This window comes from Piliocolobus tephrosceles, chromosome 14 (genome assembly GCF_002776525.5).
Source record: "Piliocolobus tephrosceles isolate RC106 chromosome 14, ASM277652v3, whole genome shotgun sequence".
NCBI classification, from domain to species: Eukaryota; Metazoa; Chordata; class Mammalia; order Primates; family Cercopithecidae; genus Piliocolobus; species Piliocolobus tephrosceles.
Genome location: NC_045447.1, coordinates 39,969,466 through 39,991,456, shown reverse-complemented (window position 1 = coordinate 39,991,456; position 21,991 = coordinate 39,969,466). Strand labels below are relative to the sequence as shown.

Genomic DNA, 21,991 nt, shown 5'->3' with positions numbered 1-21,991 from the left:
GCGTTATCTTCTACTTTTTCTTGCATATGGTTTGGAAAAGTATTAAGAGAGGAACACTCCTATCCCCTGTGTTTTTAGAATTTGACACTTGGCTAAGGATAAATAGATCTAGGTTCCAAGGCAAGTTTTGTCGTTGATTGGCTGTATAACCTTGGTTAAAACATGTTTCCTCTTTGGGCTTCTGTTTCCTCATCAAAAATATGGAACCCATACTGCTGATAAAAACACTTCAAGTGGTTTGTTAAGACTTTTAAATGAGATATACTGTCCTTTGAAAAGTATGAGTCGTCTTCAAATAAGGGCTAAATTCATGAATAAAGTGAAAATTTGGAAAGCATATATAGTGAAAATTTCGCTAATTTTGGTGAAACCCCATCTCTACTAAGAATACAAAAAAATTAGCTGGGCATAGTGGCATGCACCTGTAGTCCCAGCTACTCGGGAGGCTGAGGCAGGAGACTCGCCTGAACCTGGGAGGTGGAGGTTGCAATTAGCTGAGATCGTGCCACTGCACTTCAGCCTGGGCAACAGAGTGAGACTCCATCTCAAAAAAAAAAATTCACTAATTTTATAATTGAGTGATATTAAAGGAATATTAAAGCAGAAGTTGAGCATGAAATCATATCTAATGTTGCAGAAAGCTCATATAATGACAAATGTCTATTTATTTTAAGGAAATGAATATATATTGTTATGTCTGCATATCCATTCATTTAAGAATGAAGAAACTGATTTTATTACCTGAATTATTCTTCTGTAGAATTTGGCCATATGTATTCAGTAAGAGAACTCTCTCCTTGACTGCTAGGACACATACAGGCTCGTACTGGAGCTCAGGTCAGAAGGCAAGCTTAGGGATTCCTGAAACAGTTGTGCAAGGAAGACAATGAGAGTTTGGACTTAGATGGAGCCATCTTAGTACTGAAAGTGTGATAGTCTTTGGGGAGGAGTGGTGGACGGAGGTTATTTTAGAGCTTTCCTGGGACTTCCCATTTATTCTCAGTTCAGATCTTCAAAAAGATTTTGCTCATTCTAGAAGTAATCCTGCTCAAGACTGTCATAATCAAGGACCAGAGTCACAGAAAATCAGGATGGCTTCAGATCATTTGGAATTAATCCCTAAGACCTGTTATCTTGTACACTCCGGAAAGACAGCAGCTCATGCCACTTGCCACAGTGGAATGAGCCCACCTAACTGATTAAAGGAATTGGTGGGTGGGTGATAGTTGATTACTGAATAAGAATATCTTCATTAACCTTTTAAGAGATAAACATGAAAAAGAATGGAATAATTCTGTTTCCATTATATATATATATATTTCTAGATCCATGAGGGACCATAGCTCTCTGTTCTCTGAAAGCTTCTCTCCCTCTTTTTACGCCTTACCCTGCAAAAACTTGTCTGCATTGCTTGCTAGCTCTGTAGCTTTGGGCAGTTAACCAATGTCTCATGCTTGAGTTATTTCATCTTTAAAATGAAAGTGATGGACTCTGCTTTGTGCACATCATTGGGTTGTTGTGAGTTCAAGCAAGACAAAATGTTGGCATGAAAGCGCTTGGTAAATTGTAAAGTTATGTCCAAATGACAAGTGTTACTCTTATTGAAAACATACTTGGAAGAAAAATCTAACATACATTATCAGTTGACTACATTGTACAAAACTTAGTTTAAGGCCTCCTTTGCCTGTCATAGTTCCTTGTGTACTGAATTCTCTCCAAACCTATCCAGGCAGAAGCCATCTTCTGGTGAATAATAGCAGAAAATGCCATCTGTTTCCCTTCTATTCATTATAAATCCTTAATGCCACCTTAGGCATGAGAGTAGTGCCTGTGAGTAAGTAAACTCTGTGTTTATAATACTTTGTTTTAGTTCTTTCTTTAATTGAGGAAAAGGTATAAGCATTTCACATTCTGAATTCATGTGTTCATTACTCAGTACCGTGACCATAATTAAGGAAAGGCCCTATCTCTACCTCTAAAGACCGTGCTTTTAACTTGGGTACTTGAGGGAATACAATGAAGAGTTGGGTTCTGGCAGCTGTACCCCAAGTGTGTGAGTGTGCACATGTGCATATGTGCCAGCTTTTGATAGTGAGTCTTCTAGGCCAGTGTTTGTTATAGCTTGTGCAGCTTACGAGCTCTTGTAATATATGCATGTTGTTCAGGTCTTATTTCCTGTTCACTGCATGTGAAGCTGTGGAGTCCCTGTTTCCCTTTTGAAGTTTTCTCTCAAACAGTTCTAAAGGTACAGAAGAGTAGAGCAGAGAATATAGAGATCTAAATTAGGCCTATTTCGTTTTATCTTTAGAAGAAAATTGCTACTTTTTTTGTTTGTTTGTTTTTGAGGCGGAGTCTCACTGTTTTGCCCAGGCTGGAGTGCAGCGGGGTGATCTCAGCTCTCTGCAAGTCTTCACCTCCCGGGTTCAAGCAGTTCTCCTGCCTCAGCCTCCCGAGTAGCTGGGATTACAGGCGTGTACCACCATACCCAGCTAATTTTTGTACATTTAGTGGAGACCAGGTTTCACCATGTTGGCCAGGCTGGTCTCAAACTCCTGACCTCTAGCGATCCAACCACCTCAGCCTCCCAAAGTGCTAGGATTAGAGTTGTGAGTCACTGTGCTGGCCAATTGTTAACTTTTTTAAAATGCTCAACTATTCATGTGAAGTAACCCAATATAGATAATACAGTGGATCAAGATTTGCTTTTTAATTTTAATTGACATCTAGAATCTGGTGATAAAGGGGAAGACAAAAACTTTCCTCGTCCTGTTGGCCTTTCTTGACCATACCATTTACACAAGTCCTGAACCTGTCAGGTGTTTTCAGAATTCGTGTTTGTGATTCCTTTTTCTTTTTTACTACTTGCCTTTGCAATTTCCAGATTAATCTCCTGAAATTAACTCTTAGATGTACTTTTAAGTCTGTGGTGTGGCCCTCTACAAGGCTTCATAAAATGTAATAAATTAGTATCTACACTAAACGACATAATTAGAATTGATTATTCATAGTGTGAAAGAGCTCTATGATTTAAATAAGGATTTCAGACAGATCCGTTTCTCACTGGCAGCCTCCTTATAAACACAAACATTTATAGTTAGACTGCTAACTACTTTATAGAAGGTGGGGAGGGTAGAGCAAAAGGAAGAAAGGACCCATTTAAGAAACTTAAGAAGAAGAGCTTCCGATCGCTTTAAAGATTTAACGTTTGGATTTATAAGCATTTCACATCAGGGAACCAAAGAGAGCAGATAATTTCATTTACTGTCATTGGGTTAATTTGATCTAGCAATCAGCTTTGAGTATAGATTATAAATGACACCAATTTATGTGTACATAGATTGTATAAATAAGATACTAGTGAGGAATATGATGTACACTGGCATTTTCTTTGTTAGTGTCAATGTAATTTAAAATGACACTTACCAGATGGGGGATAGGATATTAAGTTACTGTCTCACATATAGTGACACTTAAATGTTGCAGGTAAGTTAGTAAACCCTTTTAAATGAAATAAGTATGGCAATACTTAAAAATACATATTTTGGAGAAAGCCAAGTTCAATTAGTGGAAAAACAGTGCTCCATAACCAAGGTAAGTTACTTAGCCTTGTTCTTCAAGATACTAGTGTTGCCTATGTAGCCAGTTGTTAGCAAGTAAATTGCTTTCCTTGAAATAGTTTCTGTGGTGATTCTTACTGATTTATTAAAAAGCCAGAATTTACTTCTGTGTTTCTGTGTTCACATCCTTGTTTCCTCTCGTCAATGAAACAGTTACCAGATTCATCTTTCTAAAATAAGATTTTAAAATTATCTTGCTTCCAGCCATGGCCCTTTTTCTCAGAAATCTTTTAGAAGTTCTTTTACCTAAAGCTCTCATTGGTTATCTTGAGCTTGGTATTCAGTACTCTTCATCTTCTGGTGACAGCTTACTTTCTCTTTCACTGCTTTGCCACATACATCCTCTCTCTGATTGCCCAGGCTGCTTCCCTAAACATGTGTCATTCATTTCCCTCTACCTTTGCCTGTACATTCTTCCTGCCTAACCACTGTACTTAAGAGATAGTCAAAATTCAACTGACTTTTACAAAGCCTACCTTGACCCTCTAGCAGGAGTTTCTGGATTCTTTTATTATATTTATTATCTTATTTTCCTTTTTTAATTAGTTATTTTATTGCAAATAGAATACATAATCTCCCCAGTGAGATAAGTTGCTAAAGGGATAGCTTAAAGTGTCAGCTTTCTGGGTCACTTATTATGCCTATCAGGATGTTTGAAACATGTAATATTGTTGATTGTGTTGAGTACTATTTATTTTTACCTTTAGGTTTACCATTGCTTGTTCAGAGAACAATTGCGAGAACTATTGTGTTACAAGAAAGCATTGGCAAAGGTCGATTTGGAGAAGTGTGGCGAGGAAAGTGGCGGGGAGAAGAAGTTGCTGTTAAGATATTCTCTTCTAGAGAAGAACGTTCATGGTTCCGTGAGGCAGAGATTTATCAAACTGTAATGTTACGTCATGAAAACATCCTGGGATTTATAGCAGCAGACAATAAAGGTCTGTAACATTTGCTTTTCCTTATGTTATATATAACAAGATCTCTTTAAGTCTTTTCAGATATGGTGACTAACCATCATCAAAGTAGATGAGAAATAGATGTCTGTCATGTAGATTAGACTCGTTAAGTCAAATACAATATATTAGTAACTTTTAGAACTAGGAACTTCTTAAAGATTTTCTTGACTCTTGATAACATTCCTAAGATCTCTTATTGTTTTATAAAATGTAAAAGAGCTATTTTTAAAAGCCATATACTTTGTTGGTTTAGTTTAGGGCAGTTAGTTATTGAGAGTAGTCATGATATGGAAAAGATATATAAACTTGCTCAAAATTTTGAGAATAGGGCTTAGATGGTCGTTTCCTTTTAATCTCTTCCTGACCAGTAGAGTGTTTCAATATAGACTATTGAACTTATTTAAGGGGAGAGTACAAATAACTTGTCAGTGTTCTGAGTTGCCAAGGGCTAAATAGATGAATCTTTTGGCAAACTCAATTAAAGAGAGAAATTGTTTCTTCAGCCACCCTGCCATTGGTAACCGTGCGAACACTTTTTTGCCTATAATGCTTTTGCCTGAGGCGCAGCATCAGGTCAGATGCTGAAGAAGGAAGGAAGCCTGTCAGTGGGGAGTCAGAATGAGTGGGGACTGCAAGCAGAGACCTTAGACTGTGCTGCTGCCACTTTCTGAGCTTCCGTTAATACTGTTATGCCCACGATTCCTACTTTTTGTTTTGTTTTGTTTTGTTTTTTGAGATGGAGTCTTGCTCTGCAGCCAGGCTGGAGTGCAGTGGCGCAATCTCAGCTCACTGCAGCCTCTGCCTCCTGAGTTCAAGTGGTTATCCTGCCTCAGCCTCCTGAGTAGCTGGGACTACAGGTGGGCACCATCATGCCCAGCTAATATTTGTATTTTTAGTAGAGATGAGGTTTCACCATGTTGGCCAGGATGGTCTCCATCTCTTGACCTCGTGGTCCACCCACCTCACCTTCCCAAAGTGCTGGGATGACAGGTGTGAGCCACCATACCCAGCCCCCATGATTCCTATTTTTACTGCCTCTGTCAGAGACTTGTGTTTCAGCTCCATTCTTATCATCCCTACCCTTGAATCAAATATATTTCCAAGCTTTCCTGTTTAAAAAAAAAAAAATGCTGTCATTATCTCTTAGCTTAGCCAGACCTGTAGTCATCTTTTTCCTTCTCTCACCTTCCATTTACTTCAGCAATATTTATTTATTCAAATATTAACAGTGTTTAACCTCAGTTGGTAATTATGGGTGATTTTTATGATATTTCTTTCAGCTTCTCTGGGTTTTCAAATTTATTTACAAGCATGTACTGCTTTTTTTTTTTTTTTTTTAACTTTTATTTGTAGAAAATTTCCAGTATGTAGAAAAGCAAAGTAGTTACAGTGATCCCTCATTGTCCAGCTTCAACAGTTGTCAGGTCACTGCCAATCATAATTGATGTCTCATCCCACCTATTCTGCCCTAATTGTGTTAATTCGAAGCTGGTCCCAGACAACATGTTTTCATCCGTAAACACTTATAAAATGTAATTTGTATCTTCAAATGATGAGGAAATGTTTTTATGAAACAACTACACTACCATTGTCAATTTTTAAAATGTTATCAAATACCCAGTTAGGTTCAAATTCTATAATTGTCTTCTATTAAAAAAATTATTTATTCAAATTATGATTCTAAGTCCACATGTTGCATTTAGTTGATATTTCTCTTATGTGTCTTAAAATCTTTAGGTTCCCCCCTTCATCTTTTTTCTCCTCTTGCAGTTTATTTGTTGAAGAAATTGGATTGTTTGTCCTGAAAGGCCTATCATATTCTGGATTTTGCTAATTGAATTTTCATAGTGTCTCTTAACTTGTTTTTCTATCTTTTCTAAAAACTGGTACTTAGATTTAGAAGCTAAACCTAATTGGAGTTTTATTGGTTTTCTCAAAATACATACTAAGGATATTATATACATCCTATTGCATCATATGTGGAGGTGTATAGTGTTTGATTAAGACAGGGGCAAGTGATGTATATGACGGATGTAGGTAGCAATTATCAGTGGCACCTGACAGTGCAATACCCTTTAAGTTTAAAAAAAAAAAAAAAAAAACAGGCCGGGCACAGTGGCTCACGCCTGTAATCCCAGCACTTTGGGAAGCCAAGGCAGGTGGATCACGAGGTCAAGAGTTCAAGACCAGCCTGGCTAAGATGATGAAACTCCATCTCTACTAAAAATACAAAAAAATTAGCCAGGCGTGGTGGTAGGTGCCTGTAATACCAGCTACTGAGGAGGCTAAGGCACAGAATCACTTGAACCTGGGAGGTGGAGGTTGCAGTGAGCCGAGATCGCACCACTGCACTCCAGCCTGGGCGACAGAGAGGGACTCCGTCTCAGAAAACAAAACAAAAAACAAAAATAGCTATCAGTCTGACCAAATCCTTAGTTCTCATTTTCGTTTCTGCCTCTAACACCATTTATTTCCTCCTCCAACTCTTAGAACAACCTTTTCTTTATTTACTATGTTTGGTGACCCTAGACTTTTTGTTCCTTTTATTTCTTCATAGTTGTCTTTATTTTCTCAACTCTAACTCTTCTCACTGGTTCATATGAAGGTACTGATTCTGTAAGTGGTAATTTCTTCCTTAAGAACATAGCCACATTTGTGGTTTCAAACTCTACCATGTTGGCAAGTCTCAAATCTCCATCTGAAATCTTAAAGCTCAACCGGGGTCTGGATTTTGTCACATTCCAAGTTACAAACACAGCAGCACAAAATGTTGGTGAGTTTGTGCCCTGTACTTCTAACCAAGCTGATGCTGTCATCTGGTGGTCACCATGGGAACTAGCCAACCCTACTGGCTCTTGCCTACTCCCCTTCTTTCTTCTTTGTCAGCGGTTAATGTACTTTCTCTGAGCCTAGTCCCTCCACCCCAGTTTCTTTATCTTCTGATTTAGTTAATTCTACCCTGGCAGCCTTTATATGTATGGCCCCTTATCTATAACCTTCCTTCTGCCTTGTCCGTAACCTGCGATTTCCCTTTCTTCCGTCTGCCTGCGTTCCACTTTGTTTCTTGTATTGGTGAGCTTTTCAAAATTCAGTAATGGTTAAGAGGCACGCAAATAAGCTAGTGATGTGCCTATATCAAGGAAAAGCCAGGGTGCGAGTTTGGACAGAATCAGTTTATAAAGTTCATGAAGAACAAATTAATACTAAGTCCTTTTAAATGTACCCAGAAATCTCCTCCAGAATCTTCTGAAAAGTTTCCATTCCTTTCTTAATCTCTTCTAATCAGAGTTGGTTTTCTTCAACTAAATACCTTCAAAATAGAAAGCGGTTTCAAACGTCAATATGGATTTTTTTCTTTTGTTTTACAACCAGCAGGGAGAGAAAGAACACAGTTTATATACTTCTTACCTAAAGAATCTAGTATTCTGTTTTTTAAAATCTTAACAGTCTTACAAAGTAAGACGTTATTCTTGTGTAAAAGGAGAAACAGAGGCTCCTTGGCTAAGGAAAGTATCAGTAACAGGCAGGCTGTGGATTCCAGCCAGGTCAGAATGACTCTTAAGCGTGTATCTTTTGCTAGATTGTACTGTCTCCTAATGTTGTGATGCTTTTTTTTTCTTCATGGCTTAATTAAATATGTGGTTTCTCCAGCTGCTTCTAGGTTAAATTAGACTGTCGTGGACCAGTCTAGCCTAGGAGCCTAGCTAGTATCTTTACCATTATTCCTATGAGAAAACGTGTTTTAAACTCATGTATTGGCTTACAGAGGAAATTTTGGAACCCACGTTCCTAGTTGTTTGAGTTTAGTCCCAGCTTTTCCAGCTTTTCTCCTGACATTTCAGTTCCTATTTCAGCTTCCCCATGTGTTAGAGGTATCACTATCTCTGTTTTTCTAAGCTAGCAACCTTGGAATCATAATCATCTTGTCTTGCGTCTTTGTGAACTGTGTACACAATCTGTCACTAAAGCTTGTCATTTCTCATTGAAACTCACTTCCAGTTTTGTCCCATACTCTTCCATTCCCACTGTAGCCACACTGGGCTCTGGAGACTTCTCACCTCCTTCCTTCCCTCTATGTTCCCCTCCTTTTTTTTTAACTTCTCTCCTTCCAGGAACAGCCACTGAGCACCCATCCCGACCCAGAGATTTTTCTAGGCACTTAAGAGTGCCAACTCTGATACTCATTATCTGTGAATACTCAAGAAAGTCACCATCTTTGTCTCTTAAATGGGATTAATTATTATTGCCTTATCTCAAGAAGAGGGGCTTACTCTGAGGAACTAAAGAATGTGTACATAAAAGTATAAAACAAACTGAATGTAGAAGAAAATGTGAAGGAAATACATACAGACTTAAGGTGGCATTATATTGCAGTGTGTGACTCAGGATTGAGAGTAAAAAGTGATAACCTTTGAACATATAAATCATAAATGGGTTACAGCCCAACCGAAATGTTAATTCTGTTTTACAGACAATGGCACTTGGACTCAGCTCTGGTTGGTGTCAGATTATCATGAGCATGGATCCCTTTTTGATTACTTAAACAGATACACAGTTACTGTGGAAGGAATGATAAAACTTGCTCTGTCCACAGCGAGCGGTCTTGCCCATCTTCACATGGAGATTGTTGGTACCCAAGGTAATTCTATAAGCAGTTCTATTATTTAAGCTTTAAATTTCCATGAATAGTGTCTATGAAAATAGAAGGTGGAGGCTGGGCCTGGTGGCTCATGCCTATAATCCCAGCACTTTGGGAGGCTGAGGTGGGCAGATCACCTGATCTCAGTTCATGGCCAGTCTGGGCAACATGACAAAACCCCATCTCTACCAACATACAAAAAATTAGTTGGGCATGGTGGCATGCACCTGTAGTCCCAGCTCCTCAGGGGACTGAGGTAGGAAGATTACCTGCTCCTGGGAGGTCGAAGCTGCAGTGAGCTGACATCATGCCACTGTACTCTAATCTGGGTAATAGAGTGAGACTCTGTCTCAGAAAAGAAAAAAAAAAAAAAAAGGAAACAGTGGGTGGCCTAACTGGAGTTATTTAAAACAAATTTTTTAGTTGAGAACATTTTATCTTTCAGTTCAAAATTTCAGGTAGAGCTAGGAATCTGGAAATTTGTTTAGAGATTCTCTTGTCATTGTAACAAAACTGTGACTTTTTTTTTTTTGAGTTCTTAAAAGTAGCATTCAATCTTATGATTTTTGAGGATCTCAGTTTCAGAATTCAAGTCCAAGTGAATATATTTTTATGTGTAGTATCAAATGAAATGTGAAAATGCTTTGTAAACATCAGCATGCTATGTAACTATTATCTGGCCATCTAATAATTATATTTGACCTTGAGATAAGGAGACTGCATGAGATAGTTTTACAGTTGAAAAATTAAATACTAAGTTTTAGTTTTGACATTTGTATGCTATAGTTTTTGTGCCATGTAGGATTTCAGATGCCAGCATATCTCTCTACTCTAGCAGTTGTCCACTTGCAACCCAGTGGCTCCCCCACTCCCCACTTTACATACAGCATAAGTGCTAGTTCACATATTAGCTAGCTCCATCTTTGTAATTATTATTATTATTGATTATAGCAGTTTTATTGAGTTGTAATTCACATCATACAGTTCACCCACTTAAAGTATAAAATTCAGTGGTTTTTAGAATGCTCAGAGTTGTATAACCAACGAACACTATGGTCAATTTTAGAACATCTTCACTCCAAAGAGAAACCCCGTAGCCACTAGCAGTCACTCCCCTTTCCCCCCAAACTCCTTAGCCCCAGGCAACATCTGCTCCTTTTTGTCTATAGATTTGCTTATTCTGCACATTTTATATAAATGAATCATATAATATGTGGTCTTTTGTGACTGGCTGCTTTCACTTAGCATGTTTTCAAGGTTCATTTATGTTGTAGCATGTATGAGCACTTCAGTCATTTTGATGGCTGAGTAATACTCCAGTGTATGGATATACCATTTGTCATGTATCCATTTGTTGATGGACATTTGGTTTGTTTCTTCTTTTTGCCATTGTAGCTAATGCTGCAATGAACATTTGTGTACTTTTATGTAGTTTCATGTTTTTAGTTATCTTAGGTATATACCTAGGAGTTGAATTACTGTATCATATGATAACTCTATTTAATGGTTTGAAGAACTATCATACTGTTTTCTTAAAGTGCCTGAACCATTTTACATTCCTGCCAGCAGTGTATATGAAGGTTCCAAGTTTTCCACATTATAATTATTATTTTTTAATAACGCATTTTCTAGTGGTTAGTATCAAAGATAATACACTTAATACTGAGTACATTCCAGTTGATAGGGAAGTGATGATCTACATGCTTGATTCTTGGGCTGCTGGAATATCAGTCTATGCCTAAGTTTCTTAAAAAGAATTCTTGAGGCACCAACAGATAAACCGATAACTTTTTTTGCCCCAGTCTTTGAGTTGTTCATCTTTTAAAGCATGTTATTGTCCACATTTTCTTTAAAGAAATACAATTTCAGCGACTTTTGGTGTAGTGATTCTCTTGAGTTTAATAATGCCATAGGTATTGTCGGTCATGTGGGCTGAAATGCTTTGATAATTTGGGTCAGGAGAAGAGACTTTTGAACTTAAAGGTGTGAGTTGTGATTGGTACTACCTTTTAAGCAGTCATGTTTAATTTTTGATTCTTTAGGAAAGCCAGCCATTGCTCATAGAGATTTGAAATCAAAGAATATCTTGGTAAAGAAGAATGGAACTTGCTGTATTGCAGACTTAGGACTGGCAGTAAGACACGATTCAGCCACAGATACCATTGATATTGCTCCAAACCACAGAGTGGGAACAAAAAGGTATACTTTTGAACAACTGTATTTAATATCTTCTGAAATCACCTTTTTTCCCTTCTCTTTCATGTATACATATCATTGCTGAAACTCAGCTTAAACTTGTACTTTATTAGATTGCCAACAGGCAAGAAGATCTCATGGTCTTGCCTGCTCTGAAGCCAAAGTTACCTGACTTAAAAAGATGCCTGCTGATGAAATGTTGCCCTTCCAGAAAATATCAGTAGGCATGTTAATTATAATTACAGTAGTAACTAACATTTATAGGGCACCTACTATGTACCAATCGTCTGATAGATCTTTTACTTGTATTACCTCATTTAATCCCTTCTCAAATACTGTGCTATAGCTAGCCCTGCTATTTTCATATTTCAGTTCCTGAAAATATGCCTTTCTTGCTTTCTTAGAACTTTTGCACATGCTGTCTCCTGGAGCGTATTTTACCCTACTGTTTCTCAGCTTCATACCCACCTTTCCTGTAGGAAGTTTTTTCTAGTTCTCAAGACTATTAGGAGTCCCTGCCAGGGGCTGTCATAGCACACTAAACTGGGACCATTGAGGCACTTATGCATTATGTAGTAACTGTTTATTTATTTGCCTGTATATTCTATTAGGTGCAAGCTGCTTGAGAGCAGCCTTGTATTCCCAGCATCCATCACAGTGCCTAATACATGGTAGATCCTCAGTAGATATTTGTTGAGTCCATGAGTCTTCAAAAGAACTTAATTAGGTAGGTGTTGTTACCCTTAATTCACAGACGAGGAAGCCACCTTGAGGAGGTTAAATAATACAGTCAGCTTCATGTGGATGATAAGCCGAAGAGCTGAGATTTGAACCTGGGCATTTCTGGCCCAAAGCCCTTATCACATGCTGTCACAGCATTTCTTCAAACTACTTCCTTGGCCTTGGAGAGAGCCGGAGAGCCAGCAGCATTAGTCTATTCAAATTTTATGTATAATTTTGAGATTTCTGGATTCCCTGGGAACTCTAAACTATCAAGCCAGCTAAGGGGTCCTTGACAGTGGTTGCTGCAGGTCTCTGTGGGTCCTGACCCATAATTTTCATAGGTTTTTGAAGCTTCAATATGAGGACTGGCATTCTTCTGTGTCTATTATTTTTTTCCCTAGAGTATATTCCTGCCCTTCCTTTCATCCTCAGTGAGAAGACTTCTAGATTAAAATGCATGGTTTCTACCTAGTACATGTATAGGTGGTGTACGTTGGGACACCCTTAACAGTCACAATAGTTGTATATGTCTTTCATTGGAAACCAAGAGCATGAGGCAGATAGTGTGAAACTGCTATTTTAGCGTTTTGTGGGATTTAGTTGACATCATTAATGTGCAAACCAGTGTGGATATTTAATATTTTTCTTGAGTCTAATATTTGTTATGTAATATTTTGTGTATATGTCTGTATAGAGAAATGTCTGAAAGGATGTTCATCAAAATGTGGCAGTAAGGGGATGATTTTCAAAGTTCTTTTTGCAAATTTTTTTTAGGTACATGGCCCCTGAAGTTCTCGATGATTCCATAAATATGAAACATTTTGAATCCTTCAAACGTGCTGACATCTATGCAATGGGCTTAGTATTCTGGGAAATTGCTCGACGATGTTCCATTGGTGGTAAATTGCTCCCCCTCCCCCAACAGTTTGTCATGAGCAGAAAAAGTTGTTCGAGAATTGTCTTCTTTTTTTATTGAATGAAATTATGCACAATCCATTACCTGAAACAGGACGTCACTGAGTGCCAGAGAAAACAAAGGCGATGAAACCTTTGGGAGGGGACAGTGCCATGGTGTGCACATGCACAGCTCTAGCCTAGTGTATTCTCTTCCTGTTTCCATTTGAATCTTGAGACTCATCAGAACCCAAACCCTTGTTATACTGGAATATAGTTCTTTAGAATGGACAGCTGCTTGAGAGGCTCCCCTAGGAAGCTGTTTCTAGCATGTACCTGGGTGTCAAATTTATTTTTTTTCTTTGACATTGTGGTTATTTTCTCCAACTTGATAGTTATAGATTACGTACACAGAATACAATTATGTTACCATTGTGTTGTTTTCTAGAGTTAGTTTGTCTTAACTTCTAGCATTTTAGATGGAGTACTTATAATGTTTACTCAGGAAACAGTCTCTTAGGCTTGGGGACCTGGGCTTGGCTGAGACCTTAGTGCCTTAGGTGTTTGAAGCAGTGAGGGACAGAGTATTTCTCTGTATTGTAGTAAATAGGATATATTATGGGCAGATGCAAGTAGAGAAAGGGACTTACACCTTAAACTTGCCTCATAGGATTCATGTCTCACTGATAGGGTCTATATATCCCTGTACAAGTGAGAGCCTGTGCACTTACAGAATAGAATCTCATTTGCTGCACAGTAGGGTTCTAGGGGAGAATGTCAATCTGGTGGTCACAGCTCACAGTTTACTGTCATTTCAAATAGGCTTTATTGATCTCATGGCAATACTTAGTTTCAAGGTATGGGCAGAATGTCAACTCAGGGAAGTGACTTGTTGATACAGATTTGGATGAGATAGAGAAAGCTGTAATCTCTGTTCCACCTACCTACTTTAGTAATAAGACACTGTAATAGGCCTCTCAGGTGATCTTTTTAATGCCTTGGCATTTGCTGAATAAATTCATCAAAATTAATTTTTTTTAAACTGATACAGGAATTCATGAAGATTACCAGCTGCCTTATTATGATCTTGTACCTTCTGACCCATCAGTGGAAGAAATGAGAAAAGTTGTTTGTGAACAGAAGTTAAGGCCAAATATCCCAAACAGATGGCAGAGCTGCGAAGTGAGTATTTCCTTTTGATATTAGGCAATTTTCTAAACAACTTCTGTTTAGTAAGCAAAAGTTTGCTGCTTTTCTTTAAGAAGTTTCTTTTTCATAGCAGTCAAACCAATGTGTAAAAACAGAATAATTTGGTTCTCATATTCAATTGTAAGCACATTGAAAGGGCCGTGGAACATTTGCAGTGGCCTTTAGTGTATCAGAACATAGTTTAGGTCTGCCGGGCAAACTAAGGCACGTACTTTTTAAATGAATGCCTCCCTTCAGCCAGGGCAACCCAGAATAGTAGACAGTTGCTGGACAGGAATTAGGAGACCTGTATTCTAGACCAGCCTGACTACCATTTCAAGGGTCTGACTTGGAACAAATCACTTTAGTTCTCTGAACCTTAATATCCCTTTGTAAGGTGAGGAACTCAGATAAGGCGATTACAAAGGTGTTTCAAGTGATTTTCCGTTTTATTCATCTGATTGCCCAGATGACCATTAACCAGGAATTTAGGGAAAATGCTTTTTTCCATCAGTGTCTGAGCTTCTCAACCTCAGCTCTAACAACAAGTTTTAGAAATGTTTTTGTAGTGGGAAGGGGACGCGCGCCTTGCGGCCAGGCCTGTAGTCATCGTTCTCGCCGCAGCGGCCAACACCACCGCCCCTGCCACCCCTCCCAGACTGTGGACGGGAGGATGGAGTCGATGGCCGTCGCTACCGACGGCGGGGAGAGGCCGGGGGTCCCAGCAGGCTCAGGCCTGTCGGCCTCCCAGCGTCGGGCTGAGCTGCGTCGGAGAAAGCTGCTCATGAACTCCGAACAGCGCATCAACCGGATCATGGGCTTTCACAGGCCCGGGAGCGGCGCAGAAGAAGAAAGTCAAACAAAATCAAAGCAGCAGGACAGTGATAAACTGAACTCCCTCAGCGTTCCTTCAGTTTCAAAGCGAGTAGTGCTGGGTGATTCAGTCAGTACAGGAACAACTGACCAGCAGGGTGGTGTGGCCGGGATAAAGGGGACCCAACTGGGAGACAAATTGGACTCTTTCATTAAACCACCTGAGTGCAGTAATGATGTCAACCTTGAGCTCCGGCAGCGGAACAGAGGGGACTTGACAGCGGACTCAGTCCAGAGGGGTGCCCGCCATGGCCTAGAGCAGTACCTTTCCAGATTTGAAGAAGCAATGAAGCTAAGGAAACAGCTGATTAGTGAAAAACCCAGTCAAGACGATGGAAGTACAACAGAAGAATTTGACTCTTCGAATATTTAGATTGGTGGGATGTGCTCTTCTTGCTCTTGGAGTCAGAGCTTTTGTTTGCAAATACTTGTCCATATTTGCTCCATTTCTTACTTTGCAACTTGCGTACATGGGATTATACAAATATTTTCCCAAGAGTGAAAAGAAGATAAAGACAACAGTACTAACAGCTGCACTTCTATTATCGGGAATTCCTGCTGAAGTGATAAATCGATCAATGGATACCTATAGCAAAATGGGCAAAGTCTTCACAGATCTCTGTGTCTACTTTTTCACCTTTATCTTTTGTCATGAACTGCTTGATTATTGGGGCTCTGAAGTACCATGAAGCCTGCAGAACTGAGAAGGAGAAGCTTACAAAAAAAAAAAAAAATCCTCTTTTATATTGCAGTGTCTCTAAAGGAGGCAAATTGGTTTACACCTTCATGTAATTCTTTTACTTTAGAGGTAGCAAAACTACTTTATTAGAAATAGAATGGCAGATTCTCTGATTTAAAAGGGCTGAGTTTGTATTATTACTGATATGAAGAACAGAGTACCAATGTCATTAATTGATTTTTCTTGTTTAATCAGAATCCTTATTCTGTACCTTTCCTCTAACTTCTCAGATTTGTAATTCTTCTTTTGGGAGCTGAACTAGTGCTTTTAGGAGAACAGATAAACGTAGTCTCAGCCAGCCCTAGAGACCGCTTGTATTTGTGTCATTCTGTCCTGAGAAATGAAGTCATCTGAAAAATAAAATGAAAGAAACTGAAAAAAAAAAAAAAAAAAAAAAAGTTTTTGTAATTTTAAATTTAAAGATTTGTAAGATGAATTTTATTTAACCTCTCCTTAGTTGCTAGCTGTTACTATTATAATATTGGTGAAGCAGGGCATATTCCTCCAGGTTTGAAGGTTTGTAGCTTAAAAAGGCTATAAAAAGCTGTTCAGTTCAGTAGTTGGTTTTACATCTTAAACTGCTGTAGGACTCAGCAGAACCTCTGATAACCAAGAGAGCTTGCTACCTCCAACAAAATCACATCTACAGGCCCAAATAAAATGTATTTCAGCATGCTCAAGGAATTTGCATGTGACATACTTTAACAAATGAGAGTGCTGCTAGATTTTGTCTTTTAGAAATTTGATCTACTCTGGAGGCTGAGGTGGGAGGATTGTTGGAGCCTGGGAGGTCAAGGCTGCAGTGAGCTGAGGGCATGCCATTGCATTCCACTTTGGGCGGCAGAGTGAGACCCTGTCTCAACAAAAAAAAAAAAAAAAAGAAAAATTTGATCTGGATACTTCAAAGTACAAACTTAAAATTTCAGTGTGAGGTCAGATTTCTTCTTTGCTTTGCCCAGCTCTGGTTTAGGATTCGACCTCTTCAGGTTTGCTAAGTGAGTTACTCTTTGTCTACCTGCTTTCCAGCACTGGCACCAGTACCCTATTGATGGAAATTTGTGAAATTTCTACTCATTTGCTATTACAAACAATGCTTAACAACAACAACAAAGTGTATATGACATTTAAAAAGAAAATTTACAGGTAAAAATTCTTATGCAGACCAATGGAAAATGGTGCATGCATTAATTTTTTTTATTATTGTATTTTCTTGTAGGCCTTGAGAGTAATGGCTAAAATTATGAGAGAATGTTGGTATGCCAACGGAGCAGCTAGGCTTACAGCATTGCGGATTAAGAAAACATTATCACAACTCAGTCAACAGGAAGGCATCAAAATGTAATTCTACGACTTTGCCTGAACTCTGCTTTTTTCTTCAGATCTGCTCCTGGGTTTTAATTTGGGAGGTCAGTTGTTCTACCTCACTGAGAGGGAACAGAAGGATGTTGCTTCCTTTTGCAGCAGTGTAATAAAGTCAATTAAAAACTTCCCAGGATTTCTTTGGACCCAGGAAACAGCCGTGTGGGTCCTTTCTGTGCACTATGAACGCTTCTTTCCCAGGACAGTTACAAAATGTTGTGTAGTCTACCTTTATTTTTTATTAACAAAACTTGTTTTTTAAAAAGATGATTGCTGGTCTTAACTTTAGGTAACTCTGCTGTGCTGGAGATCATCTTTAAGGGCAAAGGAGTTGGATTGCTGAGTTATGATGAAACATTTCTTATTATTAAAGAAAGTGATTTGCTCCTGGTTAGTACATTCTCAGAGGATTCTGAACCACTAGAGTTTCCTTGATTCAGACTTTGAATGTACTGTTCTATAGTTTTTCAGGATCTTAAAACTAACACTTATAAAACTCTTATCTTGAGTCTAAAAATGACCTCATATAGTAGTGAGGAACATAATTTATGCAATTGTATTTTGTATACTATTATTGTTCTTTCACTTATTCAGAACATTACATGCCTTCAAAATGGGATTGTACTATACCAGTAAGTGCCACTTCTGTGTCTTTCTAATGGAAATGAGTAGAATTGCTGAAAGTCTCTATGTTAAAAACTATAGTGTTTGAATTCAAAAAGCTTAGTTATCTGGGTAACCCAAACTTTCTCTATTTTTTTTTTGGAAGGGTTTTTGTGGTATGTCATTTGGTATTCTATTTTGAAAATGCCTTTCTCCTACCGAAATGTGCTTAAGCTACTAAAGAAATGAAGTGGCATTAATTAGTAAATTGTTAGCATGGTCATGTTTGAATATTCTCACATCAAGCTTTTGCATTTTAATTGTGTTGTCTAAGTATGCTTTTAAAAAATCAAGTGGCACTCTAGATACTTATAGTACTTTAATATTTGTAGCATACAGACTAATTTTTCTTAAAGGGAAAGTTTGTCTAGCTGCTTGTGAAAAGTTATGTGGTATTCTGTAAGCCATTTTTTTCTTTATCTGTTCAAAGACAGTGTTATTTTTTTAAGAAATGAATTACATTTAAAATTAGAATATGGTTAATGTTAAATAATAGGCGTTTTTCTAGGAAGGAGAAGGTAGTTAATACTTTGAATAGATAACAGATGTGCAAGAGAGTCACATTTGTTATGTATGTAGGAGTAAACGTTCGGTGGATCCTCTGTCTTTGTAACTGAGGTTAGAGCTAGTGTGGTTTTGAGGTCTCACTACACTTTGAGGAAGGCAGCTTTTAATTCAGTGTTTCCTTATGTGTGTGTACATTGCAACTGCTTACAGTTTTACTGAATTCAGTTTACTGAATGCATTTATGTAATGCATTCAGTGCACCCTTGATATTTGGGAGAGGTGGTAGCTAAAGAACATTCTGAGTATAGGTTCTTCTCCATTTACAGATGTTTTTGGTCAAATATTGAAAGCAAACTTGTCATGGTCTTCTCACATTAAGTTGAAACTAGCTTATAATAACTGGTTTTTAATTCCAATGCTATGAAGTCTCTGCAGGGTGTTTACAGTTTTCGAAGTCCTTTTATCACTGTGATCTTATTCTGAGGGGAGGAAAAACTATCATAGCTGTGAGGCAAGACTTCGACTTTATAGTGCTATCAGTTCCCCGATACAGGGTCAGAATAACCGATACAGTATTTTGGTCAGGAAGAGAAAGTGGCCATTTACACTGAATGAGTTGCATTCTGATAATGTCTTATCTCTTATATGTAGAATAAATTTGGAAGACTATTTGGTCTTAAAACCAAAGTAATTTTAGAATGAGTGACATATTACATAGGAATTTAGTATCAATTTCATGTGTTTAAAAACATGGGAAAAGTGCTTAGAGGTTACTATTTTGACAACAAAGTTGAGTTTTTTCTGTAGTTACCATATTTCATTGAAGCAAATGAATGAGCTTGAGAGGTTTGTTTTTATAGTTGTGTTATATTACTTGTTTAATAATAATCTCTAATTCTGTGATCAGGTACTTTTTTTGTGGGTTTTTTTTTGGGGGGGGGGGGGGGGGGGCCATATCTAAGCCTACCAGATCTGCTTTATGAAATCCAGGGGACCAATGCATTTTATCACTAAAACTATTTTTATATAATTTTAAGAATATACCAAAAGTTGTCTGATTTAAAGTTGTAATACATGATTTCTTACTTTCATGTAAGGTTATCCACTTTCGCTGAAGATATTTTTTACTGAATCAAAGATTGAGTTACGATTATACTTTTCTTAACCTGAGTGGATAAAATGTACTTTTGATGAATCAGGGAATTTTTTTAAAGTTGGAGTTTAGTTCTAAATTGACTTTACATATTATTGCAGTTAATTCCTTTTTTGGCTAGGGATGGTTTGATAAATCACAATTGGCTAATACTGAAAATGAAGGTAACTTAAAAGGTGGGATGGATCATGATTACTGTCGATAACTGCAGATAAATCTGATTAGAGTAATAATTTTGTCATTCAAAAACACAGTCGTTTATACTGCCCATCCTAGGATGCTCACCTTCCAACATTCAACTTGGCTAAAACATCTTCTGGTAAATTGTGTGTCCACATTCATTTTGTCAATAGCCAGGAGAAATGGGGATGGGGGGAAATATGAATTAGTGGGGCATAGACATCCCTGGTCCATCCTTTCTATCTCCAGCTGTTTCTTGCAACCTGCTCTCTGGCTTGCTGGTCCCTGACACAGAGGCCATTGCCTCCCCCACAGCCTTTTGACTGAAGAGCAGCTTTGGAGACCCAGAGTAAAATGGCTGATGGAAGTTGTGGGACATACTTCCATTTCCTTTAGTCATTAGAGGTGGCAGGGAGGGATCTCTAAGTTTGGAGATTGAGCAGATGAGGCTTGGGATGCCCCTGCTTTGACTTTAGCCATGGATGAGGAGTGGGATGGCAGTAAGGTGGCTACTGCAGTGGGAGTTGTGCCAGAAACAGTGGCCAGTTGTATCCCCTATAAGACAGGGTAAAGTCTGAAGAGCTGAGCCTGTAATTCTGCTGTAATAATGATAGTGCTCAAGAAGTGCCTTGAGTTGGTGTACAGTGCCATGGCCATCAAGAATCCCAGATTTCAGTTCTTATTACAAAATGTAAGTGGTCACTTGGCGATTTTGTAGTCCATGCATGAGTTACCTTTTTTGTGTGTGTCTGAGAACTATCAGATATAGGCTGTTTCGTAAAACAAGATGGCAAAGAGATCATTAAAGTGCACAACAAAATCACTGTCCCATTAGACACGTCATCCAAAGCTTATTTTTATTCTTGCACTGGAAGAATTGTAAGTCAACTGTTTGTTTCTTGACCATGGCAGTGTTCTGGCTCCAAATGGTAGTGATTCCAAGTAATGGTTCTGTTAACGCTTCGGCAGAAAATGCCAACTCAGATACTTTGAGATACTAAGGATTATCTCTGGACATGTACTGCAGCTTCTTGTCTCTGTTTTGGATTACTGGAATACCCATGGGCCCTCTCTCTCAAGAATGCTGGACTTCTAGGACATTATGATGATTGTCAGTACATTAAACTTTTCAATCCCATTATGCAATCTTGTTTGTAAATGTATACTTTTAAAAATATGGTTAATAACATTCAACCTGTTTCTTACAACTTAAAAGGAACTTCAGTGAATTTGTTTTTATTTTTTAACGAGATTTGTGAACTGAATATCATGAACCATGTTTTGATACCCCCTTTTCACGTGCCAACGGAATGGGGTGTTTGATATTTCTTCATATGTCAAGGAGATGCTTCAAAATGTCAATTGCTTTAAACTTAAATTACCTCTCAAGAGACCAAGGTACATTTACCTCATTGTGTATATAATGTTTAATATTTGTCAGAGCATTCTCCAGGTTTGCAGTTTTATTTCTATAAAGTATGGGTATTATGTTGCTCAGTTACTCAAATGGTACTGTATTGTTTATATTTGTACCCCAAATAACATCATCTGTACTTTCTGTTTTCTGTATTGTATTTGTGCAGAATTCTTTTGGCTTTATCAGTGTAATCTCTGCCTTTTAAGATATGTACAGAAAATGTACATACAAATTTCCATTTAAGTCGAATGATACTGAGAAGCCTGTAAAGAGGAGAAAAAAACAAGCTGCGTTTCCCCATAAGTTTTTTAAATTGTATATTGTATTTGTAGTAATATTCCAAATGTAAATAGGAAATAGAAGAGTGATGCTTATGTTAAGTCCTAACACTACAGTAGAAGAACGGAAGCAGTGCAAATAAATTACATTTTTCCCAAGTGCCAGTGGCATATTTTAAAATAAAGTGTGTATGTTGGAATGAGTCATGCCATATGTAGCTGCTGTAGATGGCAACTAGAACCTTTGAGTTACAAGAGTCTTTAGAAGTTTTCTAACCCTGCCTAGTGCAAGTTATAATATTATAGCATGTTTGGGGAGTGTCCTCCTGTCTGCAGGTGTGTGTCTGTGCCTGGAGGCTTTTCTCCACATGCTTAGGGTTGTGGGTCTTCCAGTGGGGCATGATGGACTGTCTACAGGTGAACTCTGTTGCCCCACATTTGTTAGTCTCCTGGGGGTGAAAACTTGGCTTGACAGGAGAACTGGAAAAATGATGAGATGTGGTCCCCAAACCCTTGATTGGCTCTGGGGAGGGGCTTTGTGAATAGGATTGCTCTCACATTAAAGATAATTACTTCAATTTGAAGGCTGGATTTAGGGATTTTTTTTTT

The 21,991-nt window shown here is 38.1% G+C and overlaps 1 protein-coding gene and 1 pseudogene across 3 annotated transcripts in view; both read left to right on the top strand.

Moving 5' to 3' along the window:
- TGFBR1 (transforming growth factor beta receptor 1) overlaps positions 1-21,585 on the top strand; it is a 50,721-nt gene extending 29,136 nt beyond the window's left edge. The window contains exons 4-9 of one of the 2 annotated variants that reach the window (XM_023202834.2): positions 4,325-4,555; positions 9,045-9,212; positions 11,255-11,411; positions 12,906-13,030; positions 14,077-14,207; positions 17,042-21,585. In XM_023202834.2, coding sequence (XP_023058602.1) covers positions 4,325-4,555; positions 9,045-9,212; positions 11,255-11,411; positions 12,906-13,030; positions 14,077-14,207; positions 17,042-17,167 — 938 coding nt within the window. In that variant the 3' untranslated portion in view covers positions 17,168-21,585. The remainder of the gene's footprint in view (positions 1-4,324; positions 4,556-9,044; positions 9,213-11,254; positions 11,412-12,905; positions 13,031-14,076; positions 14,208-17,041) is intronic. The other variant, XM_023202840.2, reaches the window with a different exon arrangement.
- Positions 14,271-15,886, top strand: LOC111536477 (annotated as a pseudogene). Its single transcript, XR_002729748.3, has one exon. The product of XR_002729748.3 is annotated as a calcium signal-modulating cyclophilin ligand pseudogene (transcript).
- Positions 21,586-21,991: the final 406 nt, after the last annotated feature.